Source organism: Meleagris gallopavo, chromosome 5 (genome assembly GCF_905368555.1).
Source record: "Meleagris gallopavo chromosome 5, MGAL_WU_HG_1.1, whole genome shotgun sequence".
NCBI classification, from domain to species: Eukaryota; Metazoa; Chordata; class Aves; order Galliformes; family Phasianidae; genus Meleagris; species Meleagris gallopavo.
In genome coordinates this window covers 36,270,776-36,283,258 of record NC_139408.1, presented here as the reverse complement: position 1 = coordinate 36,283,258, position 12,483 = coordinate 36,270,776, and the positions used below count along the sequence as shown (strand labels likewise).

The following is a 12,483-nucleotide window of genomic DNA, read 5'->3' as shown; positions in this document are numbered from 1 at the left end:
GTTTGTAGGTATGTGTATTTATGTCTCTGTGAACCATGCTTATATTTTTAACTATATAGCATATAACTTTCTGCAAATTGTCTCAGCCACCTCCGGTGCAACCACATTCTGACACGGCACCAAAGATGCTTTGGGGTCGCAATGAGTCCTGCATATCTGTACTGACAGTGCTGTGGCAATCTACAGATGCGGTGGGAATCGCATGCAGGGTGGCAACGAGGCCACTGCTCTAATTGCTGATTATAACGGTGCCGGGGCAAGTGCCAAAACACATCCCAGCACGATGCTGCCGGCGGCACTCCGTGCCCGCAGCTACCACCCGTGGCAGCGCAGAGGCGCCGGGCCTAGGCGTGCCCCTGGGTCCGAGCACGGAGCCCCCCCCGCCTCAGCGGCCTCGGAGCCCGGCCCTGGCACCTCACTGCTGGCTCCTCCCTGGTCCTCTCGGCCGGGAACGGCCCGGCAGAGGAAAAGCCGGGGGTCGGAGCATCGGGTCAGAAGAGTTCGGGCACCAGCCGGGAAGTGGTTCAGGAGGGCAAAGCCTCGCAAGCGGGCCCTGCATGCGAAATGCTCCACGCCCTGAGCAGCTGGAGGAGCAACTGGGCGTGCGCTGCAGAGGGGTGAGAATTTCCCTTTGGGGCTTTGCTTAGTTTGCTTGCTTAGATCCATAGCCCAAAACAAGAGATTGTGACCTGTCCACTGAGGCATTCCTCAGCTTCACAAAATGACCGGGGAAGGGTGGCTATTCCCCGAAGGGGAGTTGTCTCGCTGAGCCCCGCCAACACGAGCGCTCGGCAGGACCGTGCTTCAGGCTCAGGGATGTGCCCGCGGTCACAGCCACACGGAGCCTCCCCGCGCGGCCGCTGCGAGAATGGCCCCTCCGCTCCCTCCCCGGGCTCCGGGCGCGGTGTGCCGGGCACACTTTTTCTTTGGGGGGGTGCGCTGACACGCACACGGCACCGGAGCTGAAGTCCTTTTGAGGGTCGGCCAAGAGGGAAGTACCGCAGCCGGCTCTCCCAGCGCCGCAGGGCATCTCTCCCCTTTGCAGGCTCGGGGTTTTGGGAAGGGAATTTGAATCTCTGCGCGCACGTTATGCTTCTGCTAATAACAAGCGCAAAAGGAAGAGTTTATCCCAACTCTCACCTTACCCGTTCTAAGCTGGACTACCTGGCTGTGAGCACAGAGAGGGTTCGTTTCTTTCTGTTACGAAGTTGCATTTGAGGAGCGCGGCAAGCATCGCTCGGCCCCTGCCCCTCTCCCCCCGGAGCCCGCAGCCAAACTGGCTCGGGGCCGGGCCCGGGATGGATGGCTCCCTGCTCTGCGGGAGCCATGGGCTCCGGAGGGGCTTAGAGGGGAGGGAAAAGAGTTTGGGACAAGGGCCCGGGTGGGAGCCGAGCAGCCTTCTGTGCCCCCCGCAGTGGGTGGCGGATCCTCCAGCAGCCCCTCGCGGCGCTGCCTGGCCGAGCACGTTGGGTTCCTTTCGGGGAAGCACAGCGGCTCTCATAAAAAAGACATTGTTGGCTTTGGAGAGCCCTGCGCGCTCTTTCAAAAGGCGCTCCTTGAGTTCCCAGCCCCCGCAATCCAGTTGATGAGGAAACGCGCTGCGGTGTTGGTGGCACCATTTCCATTGGGATTGGCACCGTTTGATTGACAAAGTCTCACATTCTTCCACCTCTCGAGTGTTATCAAACGGATTGTGTGGGGTCAGAAGCTATTGAAGGGACGTCCGTGTAGCCGCGTTCTGCAAACACGGGGTGAAGACCATGCCTTTCTCATGAAAATGCTTCCACCAGGCAAAACGCGGCTCATCTTCCCTGCTCTCCTCCTTAGTATTTCCTCTTAACTCGAGCGTGTCCCTAAACGGCAGCATCAGGTAAACGAACACAGCACCAGAGGCAGCCCAAGCAGGGCCCTGCAGGGCGCTGCTCCCCCGCCCCCCTGGGAGGGGAGCGCGGACACAGCTCCGGCTGTGGGGGCCGAGGAGAGGGGTGGGCTCCGAAAGGGCAGCAGTGAGAAGCAGCTGCGGCTCGACTGGCCCTGCAGAGCTACTTGGGGCGATAAGGTGGATCAGGGGCTGCCCTGCTCCATCTCACTGGATTGATCCGGAAGGGCTCAAAAGTGCAGGTGGGATCTTGTGGGGTGCAGATCCTCAGTATTCACAGACAGCGCTCAGCCCACTAAGGGATCTCCACCCCGCTGCTCTCGCTCTAATTCCCCTCTGCCAGCCCCCGCGCAGGGTCAGGGCCGGATTCGTTCGGCTCCATCTCACCAAGCACCGTTTCGGGGGCTGCCGAGCACACCTCATTGAAGTGGCGGTGCCCGGGACAGTGCACTATGGGCAGTCCCCAGCCCGGCCCCGGCTCCGCGGGCTGCGGGGCACCACCGTCCTTCCTCCCGGGATTGTTGTGACGGTGGATCCTTCGGTATTATTTGTTCCTCTATCCACACCCTCCTGTTCTTTAAGGCCAATAAAGCAGGCACGGAGGTGATGGGCGAGGAATCCGAGGGAAACAGAAGCAAACAAACAAGCAAAACCCCACAAGGTGAGGTCTAATATCTCTCTCTTTAGGAACAAACTCGAAGATCTTACTGAAAATCGCGCGCAGAAAGAGGGGGGTGTGCGGGAAAGGGGGGGGGAGGGTGGCAGAGGGGGAAGCGCGGGAGTGAGAAGTAGGGGGAAATTAATGTCCCGGGGATCTGGAAGGAGGTGATCCGAAGGTCCGGAGAGCAAAGAGGCCGAATTCAGAGCAGCCGCCCCCCAGCCTGAAACGGCCCTTGTGCCCTCGGGACACGGCAGACCCCCAGAAGCCCATCTTGGGGCTGGGGGGAGCCAAGCGGGGCCAGAAGGGCCGAGAGCCTGATGGAAGGAGAGTCCCCCGGTGTATGTGTGTGGAAAAGCTCACCTCTCGCGGAGCTCTAAAGTGTAATCAAGGCTGAGGCTTACACTTCAAGGATGTTAACTCTCATACGGGAACCTACTTTCGCCTAAACGGTTTCTTGCCTGCTGAATGAGAGCCTCCCAATTGAGGCAAAATGATCCTTATGCGCTAATATCGAGCGCAGTCACAAAGCGACCGGCTATTTACGCTGCCACTTTAGACAAAGATATTTAGTTATTCCCGGGTAGCAAGTGCACTTTTGCATTTTTAAGCACGAACCAGCCGAGCACCAATATATTTACAAGTGCAATTATTAAATAGTTACTTGACACTTCAAAGTCACTGGGTTAACTGTACCTTCTCTGTAATTTCCTTAATATTCAGGTAATCGCTTTATTAAACGAGTTTCCTGGTGCTATGGGCCGGGGTGCAAATTGCCCAGCGGAGGTTCCTCCCTTCCTCCCGGAGCGCCCCGCGGTACGCGCGTGGGGACCCGGAGCTGTGACGGGCTGCTTGCCGCGCGTGTATGCGCGGAGCTGGGAGTGGGTTCTCTTTTGTTCTTACTCCGGATCCCACAACTGATCCGAAAATGGCAGAAATTGATGTTCATTCTAAGTGGCAGGTGTTCGTTAGCAAGGTGGTGCGGCAGATGACCCGAGAGGTCTTCTTCATGCAGCTCCCGCGCTGTATAAATAACCTTAGAGAGCAGCTTCGGGTTCAGAGGGACCTCGGGAGCCTGGAGCAGCCTTTGCCTTTGGGGATAGGGAGAGACGTCTTGCTCTAAGCTGTTTCAGTAGTGTGTCGCTCGGAGCAATTTAACTGCTGCTCGTTTTTATAAACTTGCATCTTCCACCTCTCTCTGAGTTAAAAAAAAAAAAGAAAAAAAAAGAAAAAAAAAGAAAAAAAAAAAGCCTTAGGTAAATGGAACTTGTGGGTTCAGGGAGAAAAACGATTCTCGCACAAGGGGTCTCACTCCGAGGGTCTTAGAAGGTACAGAAAGGTTCCTGGGATACCAGGTGCCAGGGGTGCCCGGGCAGCGGGAGGTGCGCGGATCGCTGGCTGCCGGACCCCTCCCGGCAGATCTGGGGAGCAGAGGAGGGTTGCTCCGTGTGCCCAGTGGCAGCAGTCCCGTGCCCGCAGCTCTCCCGAAGGCCGCCTGCCAGTCTGCCAGCCCACCGGCGGCTGATCTGAAATCCCTCCACATGGGCAAACGGGGGCTTTTGGCACTGCTCTCCACTACCCGTCCACAATATTGTAACCCCTGAGAAAAATAAAATGAGTTCTGCTCACGGGATCTCTTTCTATTTCCATCTCCCTGCCGCTCTCTCTCTCTCTCTCTCTCTCTCTCTTTTTTTTAAGACATAAAAAAAATCCTGACAAGTAAAACTTAAAGGTGTTTACCTTGTCATCAGCATGTAAGCTAATTATCTTGGGCAAGATGTAGGCTTCTATTGTCTTGTTGCTTTAGTGCCTATGCCCCGCCTCTGGTGGCAGCCTAAAACCTGGCGTCTGGCTAAAACAAACGAAAGGCAGCCCTGAGCCTCCACTCAATCCAATTAAGGCGGACTTCGTCCACTCGGTTACGTGTACATCCAACAAGATCGGCGTTAAGGCAACACCAGAATATTTGGCAAAAAAAAAAAAAAAAAAAAAAAAAAAAAAAAAAAAGATTTGCCTCCCCTTCCTTTTTTTTTTTTTTTTTTTTTTTTTTTTTTTTTTTTTTTTTCCCCAGCCGCCGAATCATGTCGATGAGCCCAAAGCATACGACTCCTTTCTCAGTGTCTGACATCTTGAGTCCTTTGGAGGAAAGCTACAAGAAAGTGGGCATGGAGGGCAGTAACTTGGGGGCTCCCTTGTCAGCCTACAGACAGTCTCAGGTTTCGCAGCCGGCCATGCAGCAACACCCCATGGGCCACAACGGAACGGTGACTGCAGCCTACCATATGACAGCGGCAGGGGTCCCCCAGCTCTCCCACGCTTCGATGGGGGGCTACTGCAATGGGAACCTGGGCAACATGAGCGAGCTCCCGCCTTACCAGGACACCATGCGGAACAGCGCTTCAGCGACAGGATGGTACGGCACCAACCCGGATCCCCGCTTCTCCTCAAGTAAGTGAGCCCGGAGCCGGGTGTCCGCTGGGGGGTGGCTGCGTCCCTCTCTGCCCCTCTGCCCCGCGGGCGTCGGGGGCAAAAGTCGGTGCGGACCCCGCTCGTCCCCCTCCGGTCCGTCCATTCTTCTGCCGGTGGATCGGGCCCCGTCCCCCCTCGCCGGGCGATTCGCGGCTGCTCCCGGGTCGGCAGGAGGGAGGGGGGGAGCCGGCAGCAGAGCATCGGCGTGGGACACAGCCCCAGGGAACCCGGCACTGCCCGGCCCCCAGCGCTTCCCCCGACCCCGGCAGGACGAAGGGAAGCGGAGCCGCTGGAGCCGCGGAGGAGCGGGGGGAGCGGGAGAGCCCGGCTCGGCGGAGCCCCGGCCGCGGGAGCCGACGACCGCAGGGACACGGCGGCGCGAAGGGCGAGCGGGGCCGGGCCGGGAGTGAGGGGGTCCCGCGGGCGGCGGGGGAACGCGAGAGGCGGCGGCGGCGGGAGCGGGGGCAGCGCGGGGCCGAAACGAGCCGCTGACAGCGCGCCCCTTCTGCCTTGCAGTCTCCCGCTTCATGGCGCCGTCCTCGGGCATGAACATGGGAGGCATGGGCGGCCTGAGCTCCCTAGGGGACGTGAGCAAGAGCATGGCCCCGCTGCAGAGCACGCCGCGAAGGAAACGGAGGGTCCTGTTTTCCCAGGCCCAGGTTTACGAGCTGGAGAGACGTTTCAAGCAGCAGAAATACCTCTCCGCCCCCGAGAGGGAACATTTAGCCAGCATGATCCACCTCACCCCGACTCAGGTCAAAATCTGGTTCCAGAACCACCGCTACAAGATGAAGCGGCAGGCCAAAGACAAGGCTGCACAGCAGCAGATGCAACAGGAGAACGGCTCCTGCCAGCAGCAGCAGTCCCCCAGGAGGGTGGCGGTGCCGGTGCTGGTGAAGGATGGCAAGCCCTGCCAGGCGGGCTCCAACACCCCCACCGCAGCCATCCAGAGCCACCCGCAGCAGGCGGCCACGACCATCACGGTGGCCACCAATGGCAACAGCCTCGGACAGCATCAGAGCCATCAGACAAACAGTGCGGGGCAGTCTCCCGACATGGGACAGCACTCGGCCAGCCCTTCCTCCCTGCAGAGCCAAGTCTCCAGTTTGTCTCACCTGAACTCTTCCACTTCTGACTATGGCACTGCCATGTCCTGCTCCACCTTACTATACGGTAGGACCTGGTGAAAGGATTAAAGAAAGCGAAACAAAACAAAACGAAACAAAACAAAAAAAAAGAGAGAGAAAAATCAAAAAACAGATTTTCCCAGTCACGCAAATCTGTGTCCTGTCCAAAGTACTGGGTGCTTTCCTTTGCTTTTTTATTATTTTTTCTTTCTTTCTTTCTTTTTCCCTTAAAGCTTTTTTTTTTTTCCTTTCCTTTTCTTTTATTTTCTTTTTACTTTTTCGTTTTACTGATTGGTTCTCTGAGGACCCCAAAGAGAGAGAGGAAGAGAGTGACTTCTTGTTCCGTTCGCTGATACTGTGACGGTTTTGGGTCTTTCTTTTTTTCCCGTTTCCCCCCAACTTGCTGTGTGGGGTATTAAACCAATTCTGACCAATAACCACGGAGCAGTCTGCAGACAGGGGCCCGTCGGTAGGCATGGCCCGAAGGCTCGGATTGCAGATGGACCCTTTGCCAGCGTCTAGGACTTGCATGTAAATATAGAGATTGGGGAGGATGGGGTTGGGGTTTTTCCCAAAAACGCAGTCGCGGCACGCAGCCACAGAGCAACCTCCCCCATCCCCCGGCTCCGCTCCCAGCCCCGTCCCAGCGATGGAGCCGGGGGGCCACACGAGGCTTTGGCTTTTCTTTTACGTTTGATGTGAACCTGTAGCTGTATAATGCTGTCAAAAGTTGGACTAAACCCATAGTTTTTAGCATCCTGTATATTTTGTTGTAAAAAGAAAGAAAAAAAAATACAATCAACCAAACCAACCCCACCCCTCTTTTTTATGGACACTGATCGTCCCCTCGTAAACTCTCCGGCAGTTTGTTTTTTGCGCACGCCGCCTTTTCCTGTTGTAACTTATGTAGATATTTGGCTTAAATATAGTTCCTAAGAAGCTTCTAATAAATTATACGCATTGCGAATATATATTTTTTTTTAAACGTCCTCTCCGCTCCCTCCTGACCCTCCTTTCCCCCATCTCTATTTTTGCGTTGGATGGAAACCGGATCGGGACGCCGCGGGCTCCGGGACGCCCCCGCTCGGGGGGACCGCGGCGGGAAGCGGCGGAGCGCGGGGCCGAGCGCCGAGTGAACGCGCGGAGAGAGAGTGCGGAGCTCCCGGGCCGCAGGGGATGGGGTCGGGCCCGAACTCATTGCCGCTACCGGGGGCGGAGGGGTCCTCGGTCCTTTTTGCCGGAGAAAGCGAAGTGCTCCGGGAGGAGAGAGCCAAATGCCAAAGGCGCGGAAGAGAAAGAAGGGAGAAGTCTGGTGCCACTAGAAACAAATTAACGACGAACGTGCTGGCAGTGTAGGGCGTGCGGCCGTTTTAAAGAGCGTCCAGTTAAAATACCTTGTTAAAAAAAAAAAAAAAAAAAAAAGAAAGAAAAAAGAAAGAATGAATGAATGAAAAAGAAAGAAGAAAGAAAAAAGAAAGGAAAAGAACAATCTTTACCAGGTTTTCCTATGTACTTGTATTTTAAGGGAAATACAGTCACCTTATTTATAATCCAAATAAAAAGATAGTTTATTGTGTACGAATTGTAGTTTGGATTAACTTTCTTTGAAGGGCTGTACTGAATTTCCCACCCGCACACACCTCCCAGGCAGACAGACGGCCATGCAGCTCTCCCGCAAGCGCCAATCCCAGTCTCCAGGCGGGGGGTTAGAGGCAGGCTGCGGCTCAGCGTAGCACAGGTTGGGCTTTTGGGTTTTTTTTCCTTTTTTTTTCACTCTTCCTCCCCCCCTCCTTCCCCCCCTTCTTTCTCTGTTTACTTTTTTTTTTTCTTTTCTTTTTATTTTTCTCTCTCTTTCTCTCTCTTTCTCTCTCTCTTTTTTTTTTTTTTTTTTTAATTCCCCTTTTGTTTTCTTCTTTATTTTCGTAGCGCTTTGGGAATTGAGTAAAGAAGCAGATGCAGAAGGCGTGAGTGTGTGCGTGTGTGCGTGTGTGCGCCCGGCCGGGAAACCGAGGTACCTTCAGTTGTAAGATAAATCTGATGGGTAATGCGAGCAATTTGGTATTAACTCCGTTGTAAATATATAAAGTATATCCTGTGAAGCAGCTCATATTGGACAATCCTGAACTTCTTGTCGTTTTTAATGTCTCGGGTCACAAATATCCCCTTTGTGAGTGTAACAAAAGAACCCCCCATCCCGAAGGCTCTCTCAGTACGTTACCTTTGCATTTGCTGTTCAGTTTCGTTTTTTTCTTTTTTTTTTTTTCTTCTTTTTCTTTCTCTTTTTTTTTTTTTTTCCCTTCCCTCCAGACCCCCCCGGTTAAACCACGGAAGCTACTCGCAGTCATTGAAAGCTTTCTGCATTACAGAGGTATTATGAAACGCTCATATTTTTGAGGAGAAAGCAAGCAGATTGCCGGAATGAAAACAAACCAACCTCCAGCTTAAGTAGCGGCTTTCGAAAGCCCTTTATTGATATAAGATAACCGGCGTTACTCGGACACCAAGTGCCGGTTTGGATGGAGAATAAGGGAAATAGACAGAATGAATAAAAAGATTATCGGATTCTTTCTGCCCCCCTCGTCCCCCGTCGTCGTCCCCATCCCCTCCCCCCCCCCCCCCCCCCCGCCACCCACTCGTTATTTCTAACTAGAGAACATCACGTGTGTTAGCAGGAATTTCGAGACCTTTCATTCTTTATATTACGTCCCGCTTTGCACAGGGGCAGTCTCAACTAACCCAAAGAGTATTCCTTTTTTTTTTCCTTTTTTTCCCCCCTTTCTCTACCGAGCCCACGTTCCTTTCGGACACACGCGTTAAGCTCAGCCCCTCGGTGCCCGTAGTTCTGCTCAAAGGGAAAGGTGCTGGGGATCCCCGGAGGTGCCACGACGCTGCGAGGGGAGAGGGACCGGGGGGCACTCGGCTGATTCTTCAATCGGGGCTTGGTTGGACTAGATGATCTTGGTGGTCTTTACCAACCTAAACGATGCTGTGATTCTGACGGAGATAGCGCACATGGTCGAGGTGGACACCGCTGTGCTGAAGTCGACATTTCCCCTTCAGATGTAATGAATATGTGCATCCTTTCAGACGTTCACAGCTGAAGAGTACTGAAAGGCCTTAAAAGAGCCGAGAAATACGTCCTTCAGTCCCTGGAAAAAACTGGTGGGGCTGGCATGTGCGGCAGACACCCAGCCGGTGACTTCTCATTACAGATCTCGGGGAAATAAATGAATTTTATTGTGTCTCGGCAACCTCATAAACACATATTTGGTGGTGGGTGTAATTACTGTAATGGATTATTATGTACACTGACTTATCTTTCTTAAACTAGATTTAGTTTCGATTAAATAAACTCGTTTCCACTTTGTCTGATGTCGGCTTAGTTTAAAGTCTGTTTACTTGTTCCACAGAAAGGTGAATTCATCTCTTTATTAAGCACTAGAGACCGAGCAAACACAGTTCAAACTGTATTTACATATCAATCAGGAGAAACGCAAACAAACTGCTCTTTAACAATTTTATAGTTTTTTAATGACATTGTGTTATTGCTTTTATCATAAATTTATTTGTATAAAGCGGCTATGCCTTCATTAGGATGAAGATACTTGGTTGTGTTTTTGTGGTTTTCTTTCTTTCTTTCTTTCTTTCTTTCTTTCTTTCTTTCTTTCTTTCTTTCTTTCTTTCTTTCTTTCTTTCTTTCTTTCTTTTTAATACATTTTAATCCCCGCTCTCCCTCGAGGTCGCTCACGGGGACGAAGGCACTGAGCAGCCTTTCTAAATTAAAATCTGTGCCTCCGTCTGAACACTCACTTCTTGCAGTACGCCGACTTTCGGTCCCTCGGTAGTCAAGGAGAAGTTTGGAGAACGGGATGGTGAGAAGGCAGGACTGAAACCTGAACTGATGGGAGAAATGCACCTTTCCCAATGTTACTGCTCCTTTATAGGACATTTTATAGGGGCGATGAGGGACCCAGCGAGGAATGGCTCTCCCCTGCCTCTCCCTATTTCCTGGCATTGCCCTTTAACGGGGGAGAACAGCCGAGGGCATTTTTCCTGCTGTAAGTAGGAAAGTAAGTAAGTAGGTTCATGGTTGTCTGCCATGGAGTATGCACGGAGCAAAAAGGAAAGGGGGGGAAGGGAAAGAAAACCTACGGAAAACAAAAGGCAAAAAGCCCCAAACCCTACCACCGCCCCCACGACAATAGCAGAGGGCTCCTTCCCGTTTGCTGTTCCCCGGCCAGCCGTGGGTTTGCTGTGCCCCGCAGTCTCGGGCAGCGCTGGGAGCCGGGGCCGTGCCCGTCCGTCGGGCCGCGCTGGGAGCGGGGCTGGGAGCGCCTTCCTGCCCGCGGCGTTCCGACGGCAGCGCGGTGCCCACGGACAGCGCGCCAGTGCGGGTCCTGAACAGTGCAATCTAAGACAGCTCCGAGACGACTCCGGGACAAGTTGCCGCGGAGCGAGGGGAGATATTTTGGCACTTCTGTGGCAGAGTGCAGATACGGGGCCCCATTGGGCCCCAGCCCCGGCCGCGGTGCAGAGGAACCCGGAGTGCGGCCCGAGGGAGTCCCGGAGGACTGCGGTCCTCCCACGGCCGTGTCGGGAGCAAAGCTGAGAAATACTTTTTTCTGTCTGACCGCTGTTCCTCTCATGATCCCCTTCGGGGGGGGGGGGGGGGGGTGGAAAAAGCCAATCTCCAAACCCTAAGTAATGGTAACACTGTTTGTGTGCATCAAACGCGTGCAGAGATCTGTCCCAGTGCGGCTGTTGCTATGAGGTAGAGAGAACACCATCTCTGGCAAAGGGGTGAATAATGCGAAATGATTTTTTGTCATTTCCCCCCCTTTTTTTTAATTGCTTTTTTTTTTTGCTTTTTTTTTACTTTTTTTTCCCTCTCTCTCTCTTTTTTTTTTTTTTTTTTTTTTTTCTGGCTGCAGCACGTTAGGGAGCAGGTAAGGTCAAAGTTTTCTATCTCCTATGTCTTTCTCTCAAGGCTCTGGTCAGCTGTATAAATAAGGCGAATAAGATGGATTTATGTAAAACGGAACTGAATTCGTTTTGATACTTAAAACAACTCACTGTGCAGGAAACGTCTTGGGGATCCCAGAGATGCAAACATTGCCTGGGACATTTCATCTTCGATTTGACGGTTTTTGGTAGTAGGAGGGGGGAAGGGAAAAAACTGGTATTTTTTTAGAATTACATTACGAAGCAGGCATTTACAAAAGGCCGAATGCATTATCAGTGCAAGAAACGGGAAAGTGACAGTCCCCAACTGGCTTAAAGAGTTTAAAAGAAAGAAAGAAAGAAAGAAAGAAAGAAAAACACCTAAAGCTGTTTATTCTAAAAATATTTAGCAGGTGACTGACACTGCTTGGGTCGGTTCCACTGGCAGCCACAGGTCTCTCACTAATAATTAAGTCTGAATATGGTGGTTCTGCTTTCTGGGAGGTGTTTCTTAGACACAGCGGGACGTTCCCGGTAATTTCATGTCGGTTTGTGAGCTGCGCTTCTTTAGCGAGTGAGTGTACAGCGCCGATTTTAGCGAACATGTGCGAGCCATTGCGTCTGTTCGATGGGAACTCCCAGTGTCTCCTGGCGGGCGGTCGTCGGTACGGTGCTTCCTGACGGTGCAAAGGAAGAAAATAAAGCGTAGGAACACGGTAGTTCGAACAGAAAAGAAAAGAAAAAAGAAAAAAACTAGAAAGAAAATAAAAAAAAAAAAAACGAAAAAGAAAAAAGTAACGTAGTTGCAATGCGAGGTTCAGATCTTCACTTCCATCTGTTTTGGTGGATTTCACCGCAGTCCTTCTCCTCGATGGAGTAAACTCACGCACGTAATGATGTACGACAGACGTGCGCACACCTGGGGACTCGCGGGGACCGACTTTTTGCTTCTTAGCAGAGGAGTTGCTGAAGTGGCTGAGTTCATCCCAGCGTGTTAGTGACCTAATAACGTTACTCTGGGACACGGTCAGTCTGCAGATTCACTCGGTGCTTTTGTTCCTTAAACTTTTTGTTGTCGCTGCCGCTGTTTCTCAGATAAGGTCTTACAAATGCTACCTTTCTCTCTCGCACCTCATTACTCTGGGAATTTGCTCTTAACCTGCGCGCAGCCTCGCACCGCACTGTTCCTTCTGCGGAACGGTGCTCACGCAGCTCCCCGCAGCCTTCATCTCCGCATTCATTCGTGGCGAAGAGGAGTAGAAGCAGTGGGTGACCAGCGCGGGGCGGTTAGGCAGAATGTGCGCGCTCACGTTCTGCTGCTACCTATGGCTCCACGAACACTGAGGGTTTCTATAGGACTAATGTGGGGTTGGGGAGCAGGGGCACAGAGCTGTCGCTTTGGAGCGAGC

The 12,483-nt window shown here is 52.8% G+C and overlaps 1 protein-coding gene across 3 annotated transcripts; it reads left to right on the top strand.

Annotated features, from left to right (window-relative positions):
• Positions 1 to 491: 491 nt before the first annotated feature.
• On the top strand, positions 492 to 8,727 carry NKX2-1 (NK2 homeobox 1). 3 transcript variants are annotated; one of them, XM_085225225.1, is made up of 4 exons: positions 556 to 617; positions 2,462 to 2,540; positions 4,609 to 4,985; positions 5,523 to 8,727. In XM_085225225.1, the coding sequence occupies exons 3-4, from the start codon at positions 4,619 to 4,621 to the stop codon at positions 6,191 to 6,193; spliced, it is 1,038 nt and encodes a 345-aa protein (XP_085081351.1). In that variant the 5' UTR covers positions 556 to 617; positions 2,462 to 2,540; positions 4,609 to 4,618; the 3' UTR covers positions 6,194 to 8,727. The 3 variants fall into 3 exon arrangements, with proteins under 3 accessions (XP_085081353.1, XP_085081351.1, XP_085081352.1); XM_085225227.1 differs by lacking the exon at positions 2,462 to 2,540 and having other exon boundaries at positions 492 to 617; XM_085225226.1 differs by lacking the exons at positions 556 to 617; positions 2,462 to 2,540 and adding an exon at positions 2,655 to 3,617.
• The last annotated feature ends 3,756 nt before the right edge of the window (positions 8,728 to 12,483 follow it).

Excerpts from the sequence above, each read along its gene's own strand:
- NKX2-1 (XM_085225226.1), top strand. The coding sequence starts at position 3,403 with ATGCGCGGAGCTGGGAGTGGGTTCTCTTTTGTTCTTACTCCGGATCCC. Across the intron at positions 3,618-4,608 it reads AGGGACCTCGGGAGCCTGGA|CCGCCGAATCATGTCGATGA; the intron begins GCAGCCTTTGCC and ends TTTTTTCCCCAG. Across the intron at positions 4,986-5,522 it reads GGATCCCCGCTTCTCCTCAA|TCTCCCGCTTCATGGCGCCG; the intron begins GTAAGTGAGCCC and ends TCTGCCTTGCAG.